Genomic DNA, 13,964 nt, shown 5'->3' on the forward strand with positions numbered 1-13,964 from the left:
ACTCACCTGTTTGTGATTCGGAGCATTCTAACTCATCAATCTCCTCCTTGTCTTGTGGTAACAAAAAAGGGCTCAAAAAGAACATTATCTCTGCTGCTTCTCTGAAATTGTGTTTTTTATAAAGGACCAGAGGATGAAATTTGTTTTCCTTAAGTACTGTAATTATAGGAACATTGTTGCTGAAATATTTGACTAATGGTTTCTTTTTTCTCTATTGTCTTGAACAGGGGTGTATTTGGGAAACAGGGTTATCAATGCCAAGGTAAGAAAACATTTTAAAACTATGTTTAATCTTGTTCCTGTGTTAAAAAGTGATTATACCAAGAGGAAACAGGATACATTCCATTAATATTTTGATAAATAACTCTCTGTAGGTCAAATGAGACCCCCATAGAATTATAACCCTTTAGTTTTGGTTAAATTTTAGCCATGTCTTTTTGTAGACAAAGTAGAGGGGCTGTTTTTATTCCTGAATCCAGGATACCTATATAAGTTTAGTTGTTTAAAGTTTTGTCTCTGCAGGATCATGAACATACTAAAAGGTAATGCGATTTTGTGAGCAGGACCCTTGAGTCTTGAAGATAAATTTTTGGTTTTTTACAATCCCCTTGTCCATAGGGGTGAGAAGTAGCACAGTGCTGATTTCTCTTTACCTGAATTGGAAATAGAAGCTATTATCCAAGTTGCTTTTTTGATTTTCTGAATTTAGTTAAATGTGAGAATGTTCAAAGTTAGGCTGTTAATGGTCTTGTAAGTTATTATCCATTCAATTTATTTTGATTTTCACAATTCTAAGATAACCTCAATTAGTGTTCCAGAAGAATTGGAATGAAATAAAAAAGGAAAGAGTAAAAGAAGACTCCTTAATCTGGAGGTTTAGCCAGGCTGGATTGGACTTTTCTTTTATTTGGGCCTCCCTCATCATTAACTTGAGCGTCATCTCATGGTTTGTCCGTATGGTACCTATTATCTTAATTTACACCCTACAGATCGTTGGTAAAATAGTACTACCTATCCTAGAGTGGTAACCTATGGTAAACTAGGTAAATAAAGAAATCCCACCTTCTCTTCTGAAGGAGGGGAAGTAAAACATTACTTCCCTTAGAAGAATGGAATAAGACATACATTTGGATGTAATTTTGACTTTAATATGTATGAACAATTCTACTGAGTTCTCAAATTTAGGAAAAACTGAATTGATGTGACAACAATAATTGACCTTATGCTATTAATTTCAGCCCCAAATGAGAGCATAGTTCACAGGTCAGAATCAATATCACTTTTTGGCTTGGACCTCTCCAGCACAGGGGTATGCTCTGTCCATCTCATGCATACAAAGATAACTTGAGAACCTCTTGGTAAACAAGATTATATTTTTTGAGTTTAAAAATATATGATTTGTGACGTATCTGTTGTTTTTTTAGTTTATTTCTTCTACCATGGCCTGTAGTGCCAGGATATTTGAAGAGCTGATTTTCAGTGGGCCACCTGTTAAACGACCAGGAAAGAACACTGGTCAGGAGACATGTGGACACTAATTCGTTCACATCTTGCAAAGGGATATAAAACCACATGCCTAGTTGGAAGGATATACCAATCATGCTAAAACTAATCAAAAGCAAACAGATTAAAGCAGACTTCAGAACAAGGAAAGTTATAAAGGATAAGGAAGGGCATTATGTAATGATAAAAGGAGTCAGTTTTCCAAGAAGACATAAAAATCTTCAGCGTATATGCGCCTAATAACAGGGCGTCAAAATACTTAAGGCAAAAACTATTAGAACTGCAAGGAGATATAAACAAATCCACTATTATAGTTGGATTTAATTTTATTTAATATCTCAGCAATTGATAGATCCAGCAGGCAGAAAATCAGTAAGAATATAGTTGACCTAAACAGCACTATCACAACTTGATCAAATTGACATTTTTAGAATTCTCCATCTAAGAGCAGCAGAACACACATTCTTCTCAAGCTTACTAGGAACATTTACCAACATAGACCACATTCTGGGACATTGAAACAAACCATAACAAATATAAAAGAATAGAAATCATAAAAAGTATCTTCTCAGACCACAGTGGAATTAAACTAGAAATCAATAACAAAAAGATAGCTCAAACACCTCCAAATATTTGAAGATTAAGCTACATATTCTAAATAGCACATGGGTCAAAGAAAACTCAAGAGGAAATAAAAAATATTTTAAATCAAATGAAAATACAATTTATCAAAATTTGTGGGAGGCAGTGAAAGCAGTGCTCAGAGGAAAATTTAGAGTATTAAATGCATATATTAGAAAAGAATAAAGGTCTAAAATCAATAATCTAAGTTTCCATCTTAAAAAGGAGAGAAATTTAAGCCTAAAGTGAGCAGCAGAAAATAAATAACAAAAATAGAGTGGAAAACAGTGAAATTGAAATTAGGAAAACAATTTAAAAAATCCACAAAACCAAAAGCTATCAATAATTCTCCAAAAAGATCAATAAAATTGATAAACCTGTAGCCAAGCTAACTGTGAAAAAAACAAATGCCTTGGAATATAAGATTTTTCTATGTGAAGGATTCCCTCATATAAAAAGACCAGTTCTCTGGACACTTTCAATTTGGTTCTCCTGAGAATTCAATCTGATGAAAGCTAGATTTGTTTTAGATTATAGTGCTACTTGCTGACATGTCATCTGTCTTTATGTATTTAATCCTAGAAACTTCCATATGTCTTGAAAGATCTTAAAAATGATGTGTATTTTTATATTGCTTCATTGCACATGTTCATCCTTTAATGGAAACTGGACTCTGCACTCTATCAGTTGTCTGAATGAAAATGAAAAAAATGTTATTTAGAAAGTTCTAACTATTCAAGCAATTGATTGGGTCATTCTGCAAATACTTAATGAATGCCTACTTTGTTCAAGTCATCATGCTGGCTGGAAATCCTGAGGACATTAGAGGCTGTATGTGGAAGATCTGAAATGAGGGAGGCCAGCTAGAGGTTGTAGGAGACCAGAGTCTCTACAGGGAGAGAGTTTCAGTCTAGAAGGGAAGCCATGGGGAGTATATTTTCATAAAACGGACATTTTTTTAAAGTCGTTTCTTGTTATACATTTAAGGTTTAGTGAAGTGATAGGAAAAGAAGATACCCCAGGGATTGAGAGGGGCATGGACAGTGTGTTGGGGAGGGTGAAGACTTGCTCCAGGAAGAGCACCTAGTCTAGTTTTTAGTGGAACAAAGAGCCCCCGGAGAAGAAAGGTGACAGGTGAGCCTGGGGTGGGCTTGGGAGAGCCTGAAACCTATCTGGGAAATTTCAACTCTAGTTTGACTGACTGTGAGACACGATTGAATGCTTTAGATTATGGACCTGAGGTGACCAGAATCATATACTGTGAGATGATTCCTCTGGAGGTTGGGGCAGGAAGGAGTAAAGCCAGGAAGGATGACATTAGTTCTGGACCTGAGTATGAACAGTTCAAGCGTGAGCAAAGGCCTGAGTTAGGGTGGTGGTAAGGAATATAGGAAGAACGGGAGCACTGGCTGCCATCATGTGGGCCCACCATCTAAATCAAGCCACAATGGCCTGGTGCCTCCAATAAATGTATAATCGCTGGATTTAATTTCCTAGTGTGCACCTGTGTCGTCCACAAGCGCTGCCATCATCTAATTGTTACAGCCTGCACCTGCCAAAACAATATTAACAAAGTGGATTCAAAGGTAAGATAGCAGTTTGCTGATTAAGTGCCTGCATGAGCTCATGCGTGCACATTCTCTCTTGCTCGCTCTCTCTCCCCCTCTCTCTCTGCCTCTGTCTCTCTTTCTCTCTCTCTCTCCCTCCCTCCTTCCCTCTTTTTCTTCCTCCCTCTCATTCCCAATTCCCTTCCACATTCCTTGAAGCCAATGGTGGTATCAGAATTGAAATTTCTCTCCTTTTTATATTATGGCATTTGTATTTCTATACTTGCATAGCTTGACCTGTCCTTGAGATGACTCCATTAGTGATCAGCTGGGTAAAAGCTCTAGGGATCAGTTCTACTAATTAGAAGAGAGATTTGGAAACATGGAAAGTTCCCTGAGTTTGGCATCAGATGACTGGGATTTGAATGTAGAATCCAGCCTCTGCTAGCTAGCTTCTTTCTCAGCCTCAGACCTAGAATAGTATCAATACTACAAGATAGAATTGATATGGTAAGTATGTTGTTAACTGTAAATTGCACTTCCTAAATAAAGTGACTTTTGGCCCCGTCCAGCCTCTCGAGGAATTTTAGGGAGGATCTATATCTATACATAAAGGCTTGAACATCACTCTTGCCATTAGCATTGCATCCAGCTGAGGTGGGCGTACATTCTAAATTCTAAAGGTAGAAGGCAGTTGGAGTATTACCAACAGTTAGCAGTGGATTTACAGATGCATTGAAAAGTCCGACTCTGGAACTTGATGGTTTTTTACGGTATACACCCAGGATTGCTATAGAGTACACACAGAGGCATGTGTACTTTCTTTTATGAGAAAGAGGCCAGAAAAGTTTCAAGAGGAGTAATATTGCCCCACTACTTGTTATGTGTGGCTCTGTCGTTATTGCTTCAAACTGTGATATAGATTATAGAGCATATGCCTAATTTAACTATTTGCTGGAAACAGTATGTGAGATTTCACCTGATCCTGAGAAGTGATCGTCTGTGAGATAAAAGCAGAATCTTTGCACTCAGATATCAAAATACAAAGACAGGCAGAGGCTGGAAGGGCTGAATAAGATCACCAGTTGAATGTCACTTTGGAATAAATTCCTTCTGTGGTTCCCTGTCCTCTGGGTGTCACCCCACCCTCATGACACAATTTCTGGAAGAACTTGTGGTGATAGCAAGTGTATGTTGCCTATAAAAGACTTGTTGAATCCTGAAGTTAAAAGGTTCTAGGAAATAGACATGGGTGTGAGGAATTGGCCGGGAGAGAAACACGGCCAATTGAATACAAAAGGTGAAATGAATATTTAAATTTCTATTAATCTCCCAAGATGGTGGACAGTTTAATGTACAGCACACATTTCTGTCCAGTCTTGTTCACTAGAAAATGTGCTTCGTCTGTGTGGTAAGGCCTGGGTAATTCATCGTGGCTGGGCAGTAATAGTGTACTCATCTCAGGTGTCATAGTAACACTTTGCATTTGGTGGGCTCCTGTTACAGTTTTCACAAAAGGTGTGCGTATGGAATTTCAGCTCTCGTCCTGCTGTTTCCTTGCTACAGATTGCTGAGCAGAGGTTCGGAATCAACATCCCACACAAGTTCAGCGTCCACAACTACAAGGTGCCAACGTTCTGTGATCACTGTGGCTCCCTGCTCTGGGGGATAATGCGACAAGGACTTCAGTGTAAAAGTGAGATTCTGGGGTGCTTGGTACCCACTTTCTCATGAGAACACCTTGCTGCGAGCTTTCAGCATTCTGCAGTTCAGAATCTGACCTAGGACAGATGGTTTTAGATACCTTGTAAATGAACATCTTAGTGGCTCTCTCTATATGTATGTGTCCCTTGTCAGGCACGTAAAGAGAGCTACATGTGATCCACAGATTTCCTAACCATGGAATGTTTACTCACTTGCTAAATGAAATGGCCCGTCTAGTTAGCTAGCCTGCTGGCTATCCTCTATTTAGTACTGAGTACAGGCTAGTCATCGTGTATTTCCATAGGTATTTGAAAGTGGAAAAAATGGGATCTGGTCAGAAATGGAAGGTGGTAGGAGGTGAGGTGGCCAGCAGAGAAGGTTGAGTTATGAGTAAGAACTAGCAGGAGAGTTGGTGTGATCACCTCACCAGAAATAGGCAGGAATTGAGTGATAAAAGCATAACTCAGGCCGCCCTGCGTCTTCTCAGAGAGCTTGATAGAGATCAGAGAGTAGGTGGGATGAAGGACACTTCAGCTTTGGCCGTGCGAGGGCATGCACTTCAACAACAATGTCCAGTGGAGCCTGAGTTTGGAGCTTTTGCCTCAGCAGAGGATAAGGATATGGGGGCTGGTCCCTGTCCTGTTAGGAGCTGAGGGGCTGTTGGCCTGGAGTCATCTCTCACTGAGTGCTGCTGTAACAATCTGGCTGTGGTGGGGTGCACTGTCCTCCGCTGAAATACATGTGAGTTTCAGCCTGAACCTGAGACACATTCTGAGTCACCAGGGGAGGCAGAGTTCATGTCAGTACAACTGGACAGCTTCCACTGGCTGTCTGGACTTAACCAGACCTGCTTCTATTAACAAAAAGGGGCTAGTCACTTGTCTTTAAGAAAGGCAAATTCTTTTATTTCTCCAGAGCACCATTTAATTATTCTTATTTCATAGATATTTCATGAAATAATTCTTTTTCAACCAAAACAGCAGCCAGCTCACATGTAGCTTTGTTTCAGGCACTGCTTGATCATTAGCTGGATGGTGTCACCCAGGAGTGGGTTTCTAGTGTGAAAGTCCCTTTCTGCTTTCGTATGGTTGTTGCTGACAGGCAGAGCCATGGGTGGGGTTCATCTGCATTGCACTTGTCCCTGGTGGTGCTGAGGGTAGCACGCCTGCAGTGTTCCAGCTCCTATCATTTTTGCTTTTATTGTCACGTGGAGCTTTAGAAAGGCCACCACAGGCTTGTATGTCTCCGTACCAGCCTTGCTGAGAGAGGTGGATTTCCTAGAAATCTAATGAAGCTTAAGCCTTGGAGCTCCTCCCTTGCAAGGTACCTTCCAAGTTCTCTACTTGATGAAGTGCTCTTTTTCTTAAAGAAGGCAACCCTAAATTGCATAACTTCAGGCACCACAAAACCTGGCTCTGTGTATGCTTCCAAAGATGGGCTGACACACCTCAACGCATCTTACGCTGCTTTATCCCTGCCTCCGATCAGCAGGGCCCGTGTCAAGAAACCGTGTCAGAACTCTGTGCTGATTAAACCTCGGGTCTTTCATCACCCCAAGTCAGCTTCCTGTGCACCAGGAGCTTAGCTTGCTTCGCTCTCCTCTTCCAACTGCCACTTGCCTTGACCTTTAAAAACGTTGCTTTTTGTCACCCATGAAGCCACAGGCTGCAAGCACTGAGAAATACAGCTGCTGCACAGGAGGCCGCGTTCTGTGCTGTGAGGGCCACCCAAAGACAGTGCTCAGAAAGAAAGCTTTATTTAGAGGATTTTCTCTCAGAAACACCAGTTCCATCCTGTCTGAACAGCCATCTACATGTGGCTGTTAGGTTGCTACCTTTTATTGAGAGTTACAAGGAATGGCATAAAGTCGGTTGGCACGTTTCCTTGTTATTTAATCGAGTGAACTGCTGCTGTGATGCACGTTTTGATCTCTGTATTGAATCATGCTGGGAAATCAGTGATGACTTTTAAAATATGATTTAAGTGAATGTCTTGCATCAAGTCACAGTGGAAACAAAAAGATATTTGAAATGTATTATTCTTCCGTATGCCAGGCTTACTGCTTCTGCACAAAACAGAAATAGAGAAAATCAGGGATTTACTCACACTCAGGGATCATTGTGGGTGTCAGTAGAATTTGATGAGAAGATGTCATTTTTCAGCCTGTGCGATTCCTCAGTCACGGTCTTTCAGGTTATCACAGCTCTCTTTCACAGCACATGTTGACGTGGCTCCTTTCTGAATGTGGATTCCCTTTTCCTCTTCCATCCAGTATGTAAAATGAACGTACACATTCGATGTCAGGCGAATGTGGCCCCAAACTGCGGAGTGAATGCAGTGGAACTGGCCAAGACTCTGGCAGGAATGGGCCTCCAACCCGGAAGTATTTCTCCCACCTCGGTGAGACTTTGCTATTTTCATATTTTGTAACTTAGAAGTTGTTCAGATGTGGCGAGCCCTAGTATTGTGTGTGGCATAATCAAAGTTCCTAGTCTCGGCAAATACAATAAACAGATTTATTGCATTTTTAAAGAGCATTTTGTTCCACGAGTAAGGTTCTATATACAATTATATAACAAGAAATAATGAGTGTGCAGATATAGCAAGAAGCAGAAAAGGGGTTTGTTTTTTTTTTAAATAGCTTCCTGTCATTGTGGTCTGGTGAAAAGCCTGGAATCCAGGGTCCTCGGTTCTGCTCTTGTCGGGACCCCCGGCAGTGCAGTTGACCAGTAACTATGGACCTTTGCTTCCTTCTCTCTGAAGGGGTTGAACTTAAAGAGCTGATGTTCTCCACAGGCCTGGAATCCAGCAGTTGCGTAGTATTTGTTTATGGATCGTGAATTTATCTCAAGTCCAGCCACAGACAGGAGTTCCTTCCTCTCGGCTCTCGGGAGTAGGTGGAGCATGTCAGTTGCCGTGCACGTGTTTTGTCCTGCCACCGCCCTGAGTGACCCTCCCCCACCTGCTGTTGTCCATTAGCACTTCAGCCACATCCCAGGCCCACATCCTATTGCCACCTTCCTGGCTGTGGTCTGCTGAGAATTGGGAAAGAGCCATGGTTATGGCTGAGGCTTCTGAAATGTGTAGCTTGATGCCGGGTTCAGGAAAATTCTAGACTTAACTGTCAAATATCTCTGGGCACTTAGGAAGGGAAGTGCAATCACTGTCAGGTTCTTGGTTATCCAAACAATGTCATCACTAACCACCCCATTTCCTTTTCACCACAGGGCCCCGCCTGGTAAAGCAGGGGCTTGGATTGACATTGCATTTCTTGATTTCAGGAAGGCGTTGGCAAAGTCCTTCAAGTCTGTGTGTCTTTCTTGTGGACAGACAGGCAAGATGCTATACCGTGAGGGGGATTTCCAGTGCATGGGACAGCTGTGCCTGAAGAGTGTAGGTTAGGGATTTCGGCCTGGCCCAGAGCTTCTGAAATACCATGGAAATAAGCTGAGCCATGTGGCACAACCTCTAGGAATGGGTGGCGCCACTTGTCACTTGAACCCAGTTATCTTTCATGTTCTGATACTTAATAGTGAGAAAACCCAAATTACCTGTTAGCTGACAGTACAGCATTAAAGAGAGACATCTTTAGGCTGTCAAAAGAGAAGAATGGGTTAAACAAACAAACAAAAAAAAAAGATTGAGAAACACTGGATTTAGAGTTTTCTGGCAGGGGAAGTATTTAAGTAGAGGAAGTGAGATTCGAGCTGGTAAAATTTTTCCATCTTTGAGAAATTTATGATCAGAAATCTAGAGGAGAAACTATTAAAATAATCGGATTTTAAAGATGATCCATTTTATATCTTCAATCACTGTTTCGCTGGGTTGAGTAAGAAAAATCCTTGCGGTTTCAGGGTATTGTCCAGCTGTTTATTACAAACAGTGCTTAGAAGTTGCCCCAGATAAGCTTTTTTTTTTAGCTAAATAGGTCAAATGCTCCAGGATGTCAGACTTTTGGTCTCTTATCTGGTGGTAGCTTGTCTTATAAATATCCCAAGGTAGACATCTGCACGTCACCTTGTCTTTAGGTAGCACCCTCCCTGGGATGAGTCTTGTACTGGTGGGATGGGGCTAGAGAAGTCCCCGAAGAGGCCACACCTACTTCTGGTTCTATGTGGTGAACCGGGAGCTCTCATTGGGTTGGTGGTTAACCTTTCTGGAGGGCAAGTTGACCATGTATCAAAAGTCTTCAAAATTAACACGTTGGCCCAAAGAATTCCCTTTCCAGAAAGTTATCTTAAGAAAATAGACGATGATGGTGAGGATCGTGTTGATAAAGATGACAACACAGCTTAGGTTTATGGAATGTGCCAGGCACTGGTCTAAGTGCTTTAAGTGCAGTTATTCATTTACTCCTCATAACAACCCATGTTGCAGGTACTATAACATCCCCTTTGTTAGAAGAGGAAACTGAGGCACAGAGAGGTAGGTGACTTGTCCACGGTCACAGGGTTAGGTTGTAGAGCTGTGATTTGAACCCAGGCAGCCTGCTTGAGAGCCTAGACTCCTAATCACCCTGATTTGAAGATTTGCATGCAAGTATGGTCACTGTGTGTTATCTATACTAGTGAAAGATGGGAGATAATCTATATTTCCAATACCGGGAATTAGTGAATCAATTGCGATATATCCATAAAATGGAATATTGGACAGCTTTTTGAAACTCATGTTCTTGAAGGACATTTAGAGATATGGATAATATGCATGGAAAATGTTAAATTAAAACTTGTGTTATGAAACAACAATTTTATTGTATTTTTTTCAATTAAGTGTAAAGATAGATGTGTGTATATGTATGTTTCTATTTTTTGTTTTTTGAGGAGGGCTGATGAGATTATAGGTATTGTCAATCTTACCCTTCATATATTTACATTAACTTTTGTTTCTCTTTTATAACTTAAAATATTGTATATAAAAATGTTGCTTCATTCATTCTTGGTGTGGAGTGGCGCTCAATTCTCTGAGCAGTTGTGAAAGCTGCTATTTGCAGGACATGGACACCAGGTGGCGCTCTTGGAACTTTGCCCACCCTGTAGAAAGCCACCGCAAGAAATCAGGTGGACCAGACTGAGACGTTTTCTATATACTCCCATTTGAGCACAAACTGAAACTCGGTGGCTTAGATATATTTCAAATGATTCTGACCCAAATACAGTAAGCACAGATCAGGAGTTGGTGCTGAAGCAGTTTTGAGTGGCAGAACCTGATCTCACATGTCAAGCTGTATTGATCTTTCCCCATGTGTTGTATTGAGGGTTGAAGCTGCAAGTAAGGTCTTCTTCATCCATAAATGCTTCATGCTGCACTGTGATTTCTGACTCGATGTATTCCTACTCTTCTTTGCAGAATCTTGTTTCCAGATCAACCCTAAGACGACAGGGAAAGGAGAGCATCAAAGAAGGAAATGGCATTGGGGTTAATTCTTCCAACCGACTTGGGATCAACAACTTTGAGTTCATCCGAGTACTGGGGAAGGGCAGCTTTGGGAAGGTGAGTCTTGGCTCCAAGTGTTTGGGTGGTTAAAGGACGCCTGCTGCATGTATGTTGTTTGCCTGTGCATGTATGTATACACATGCCCATTTCCCATGTGCCATCTCCCTTCTGCCCCAGACGAGGCCACACCCTAAGAGCTGCATGAGTTCTCATGCTCCCTCCTCCTGCTTTGCCATAGGTGATGCTTGCAAGAATAAAAGAAACAGGAGACCTCTATGCCGTGAAGGTGCTAAAGAAGGACGTGATCCTGCAAGATGATGATGTGGAGTGCACCATGACAGAGAAAAGGATCCTGTCTTTGGCCCGCAATCACCCCTTCCTCACTCAGTTGTTTTGCTGCTTTCAGACCCCCGTAAGTATGACCCACATTCACTGCCTCAGTGGCCTCCTTTCTTCAAAAGCTGAGATCACAGATATTGAAGGTTTCATAAAGTAGAGTATTGGAAACTTTTGGGGGATGGACTCCTAAGGTAGGGTCATTTGAAATATCCAGTGACTTCTGATGACCAGAACCAATGAGCTAACTGCTTCCTTCCTTTCATGCTGTCCTGGAGAAGGATCACTTTGAGGGTTGTGTGTCCTAAGATTGAAAACGTCTTCATACGTAAGTCTTCTCTAGCAGAGTGAAGGTTACAGAAGTCTAAGAATACAGTAAATGTCATGGGCTGCTTATTTTGGTGACTTTAACCTCAGCTCTGTTGCTAAATGCTGAACTGGTTCTGACCCAGGGAAAAGAGTTCAGACCAGGATAGGCCCGAAGGGGGCACCTTGATTTGTAATGTCCCAAGGCATTGCCCCTGGCTTCAGTCAAGGACACTTTGCTTGATTCTATGGACTGACTGTGGGATTCTGTCTATCCCATCATGTTGTGCAATTAGGAATGCTTTTGGCTGCAGTTAACAGAATATGTGACTGACAGTGGTTTACACAATAGACAGAAAGGATGAGTTTAGTTCATTAGTACAGACTTTTTTCTTGGGAAGTCTGACAGTAGCAATGTTAGGGTTGGATTAGTTGCTCAGTGACATCAGACATCTCTTCCCCGTGGGTCTCAAGGTATTTGGCACGGCACTAAACATCACACCTCATATGACAGCATCCAAAGCAGGAAGCTCGGGGGACAGAGGCAGAAGGGCTTCATGGACCACTCTCCTTTTATCAAGGAGAGAAAAATCTTTCCTAGACCTGCGTTACAGGCTCGCCCTGAGCTGCAATGGAGGCTGGAGGAGCAAATATCTAGTCAAGATAAGCTGCTTTATCATGATTGGCTCGCATCAACCTTGACTTATCCCCTGGGGCAGGACACTCTGTAGCCCATTTCACATTGGGCTCAGAACTGGGCTTGTGTTGTCAGTGGAGAGGGAAGAGGGCTCCTGTTGTCAGTGGAGAGGGAAGAGGGCTCCTGTGAAGGCACCAAGGGGGTCTGGCACAGATATTTCTTAATCTTCTTGCTGTCAAAGGCATTCTGAAAGAGAATTCAGGACATGTCCCTTGTCTGTGCTACCATCAGGGATGTAAAGGGTGTGATGGGAGCACGATGGGGGCGTCCCACCTGGTCCAGTGATGCTGCGATGCATTTCTAGGGAAAGTGACAGCTATGCCGGAACCAGAAGGGCCAGTCAGAATTAGTCAGGCAAAGAGAATGAAAGTGAATATGGAATAAAGGTTAAACAGCTCAGGCATGGATCTACTAGTAAACGGGAACAGGAGGTGTGAATAAAGCTCACAAGCATAAAATGTGAGGTTGAGGAGAGGCCTGCTGAGAACTAAGGCTGCAGAAGTAGCCCAGGCCGCTGTAGGCGCTGTTAAAGGATCTAGGGTTTTAGTGCTAAGAACAAATGGAAGACATTTAAGCAGAGGAATGACATATCAGATTGCATTTTTTAACTATTAAAAACCATTTTATTTTATTTTTGCAATGGGTAGTGTAAGCATCCTCCAAGTATCCATACCCTCTCTTTGAAAGGAACAGTTATTACTAGTTTCAAGTGTAGCCTTTCAGAGAATTTTTTTGCACACAAAAGTATACACACACACCACATATATGCATCCATATTTATTTTTCTAAAAAGCACAAATGGTAGTATATATTTGTCCACCATTCTGTATCCTTTTTTTTAAGGAAAAAAATATCCAAAATGGTTTTATTAAGGAAGTAAATCTCTGTAATGCATCTCGCAAAATTTACACATTTAAAAAAATTGAGGTATAATTGACATGTAACATTATATTAGTTTTGAGCGTACAAAATAATGATTTGATATTTGTATATGTGGTAAAATGATCACCACAATTAGTCTAGCTAACATCCATCATCACACAGTTACAGAATTTTTTTCTTGTGGTGAGAACCTTAAAGAGCTACTTTCTTAGCAACTTTCATATATGCAATACTATGTTATTAACTGTAGTCACCATATTGTACATTGCATCCCCATTCTCCTTATTTTTTTGAAAAAATGTAATAATGTATCTTGAGATTGTCTCATATTTGTATGTACCTGGCTGCCTCATTTTTAATGGCTACATACTCTTCCATTTTAAGAACATGATGCAATTTATTTAACTTGTTTCCTATTGTTATATATTTAGGCTGTACTTAGACTTTTATTTCAAAGTTGCAGTGAGTCTCTTTGTACTTTTATCTTTAGGTACTTGTGCTTTGATTTCTATATGATACACTACTAGAAGTGATATTGCTTGGTCAGAAGTAGATGCATTTATAATTTTATCTAGTTGGCCCTCTCTCCCCATCATGGTTAAAGATAGCTAACACTTTATCATTTAAATACCAGGCACTGTTCTAAGTGCTTTATGTGTATTATCTCAGTAATCCTTACAGTAATCCCATGAAGTAAGTTCTGTTAACATCACTCCCATTTTACAGATGAACAAACTGAGGCAGGAAGAAATTTAGCTTCCAAGTGGCAGACGTTTTAAGTCTGACTGCTGAGCCCAAGCGCTTCCCGCCCTCATGGTCTAGGCTCTTTGAGGCCACGCCCTCCTCATCAGAGTCCTCGGTGGCTCCAGGAGCCCTGGAGTCCTGGAGTCCATGCCGCCCCTACCACCTTGCCCCTGATTCTTGCTTCCCATCTC

General features: G+C 41.4%; 1 protein-coding gene across 1 annotated transcript in view; it reads left to right on the forward strand.

Moving 5' to 3' along the window:
- Positions 1–13,964, forward strand: part of PRKCH (protein kinase C eta) — a 220,866-nt gene that overhangs the window by 122,967 nt on the left and 83,935 nt on the right. Inside the window, exons 4-9 of the mRNA XM_061180882.1 lie at positions 228–262; positions 3,622–3,710; positions 5,238–5,367; positions 7,648–7,775; positions 10,722–10,865; positions 11,047–11,220. Coding sequence (XP_061036865.1) covers positions 228–262; positions 3,622–3,710; positions 5,238–5,367; positions 7,648–7,775; positions 10,722–10,865; positions 11,047–11,220 — 700 coding nt within the window. The remainder of the gene's footprint in view (positions 1–227; positions 263–3,621; positions 3,711–5,237; positions 5,368–7,647; positions 7,776–10,721; positions 10,866–11,046; positions 11,221–13,964) is intronic.

Source organism: Eubalaena glacialis, chromosome 2 (assembly GCF_028564815.1).
Source record: "Eubalaena glacialis isolate mEubGla1 chromosome 2, mEubGla1.1.hap2.+ XY, whole genome shotgun sequence".
In the NCBI taxonomy this organism is placed as follows: domain Eukaryota; kingdom Metazoa; phylum Chordata; class Mammalia; order Artiodactyla; family Balaenidae; genus Eubalaena; species Eubalaena glacialis.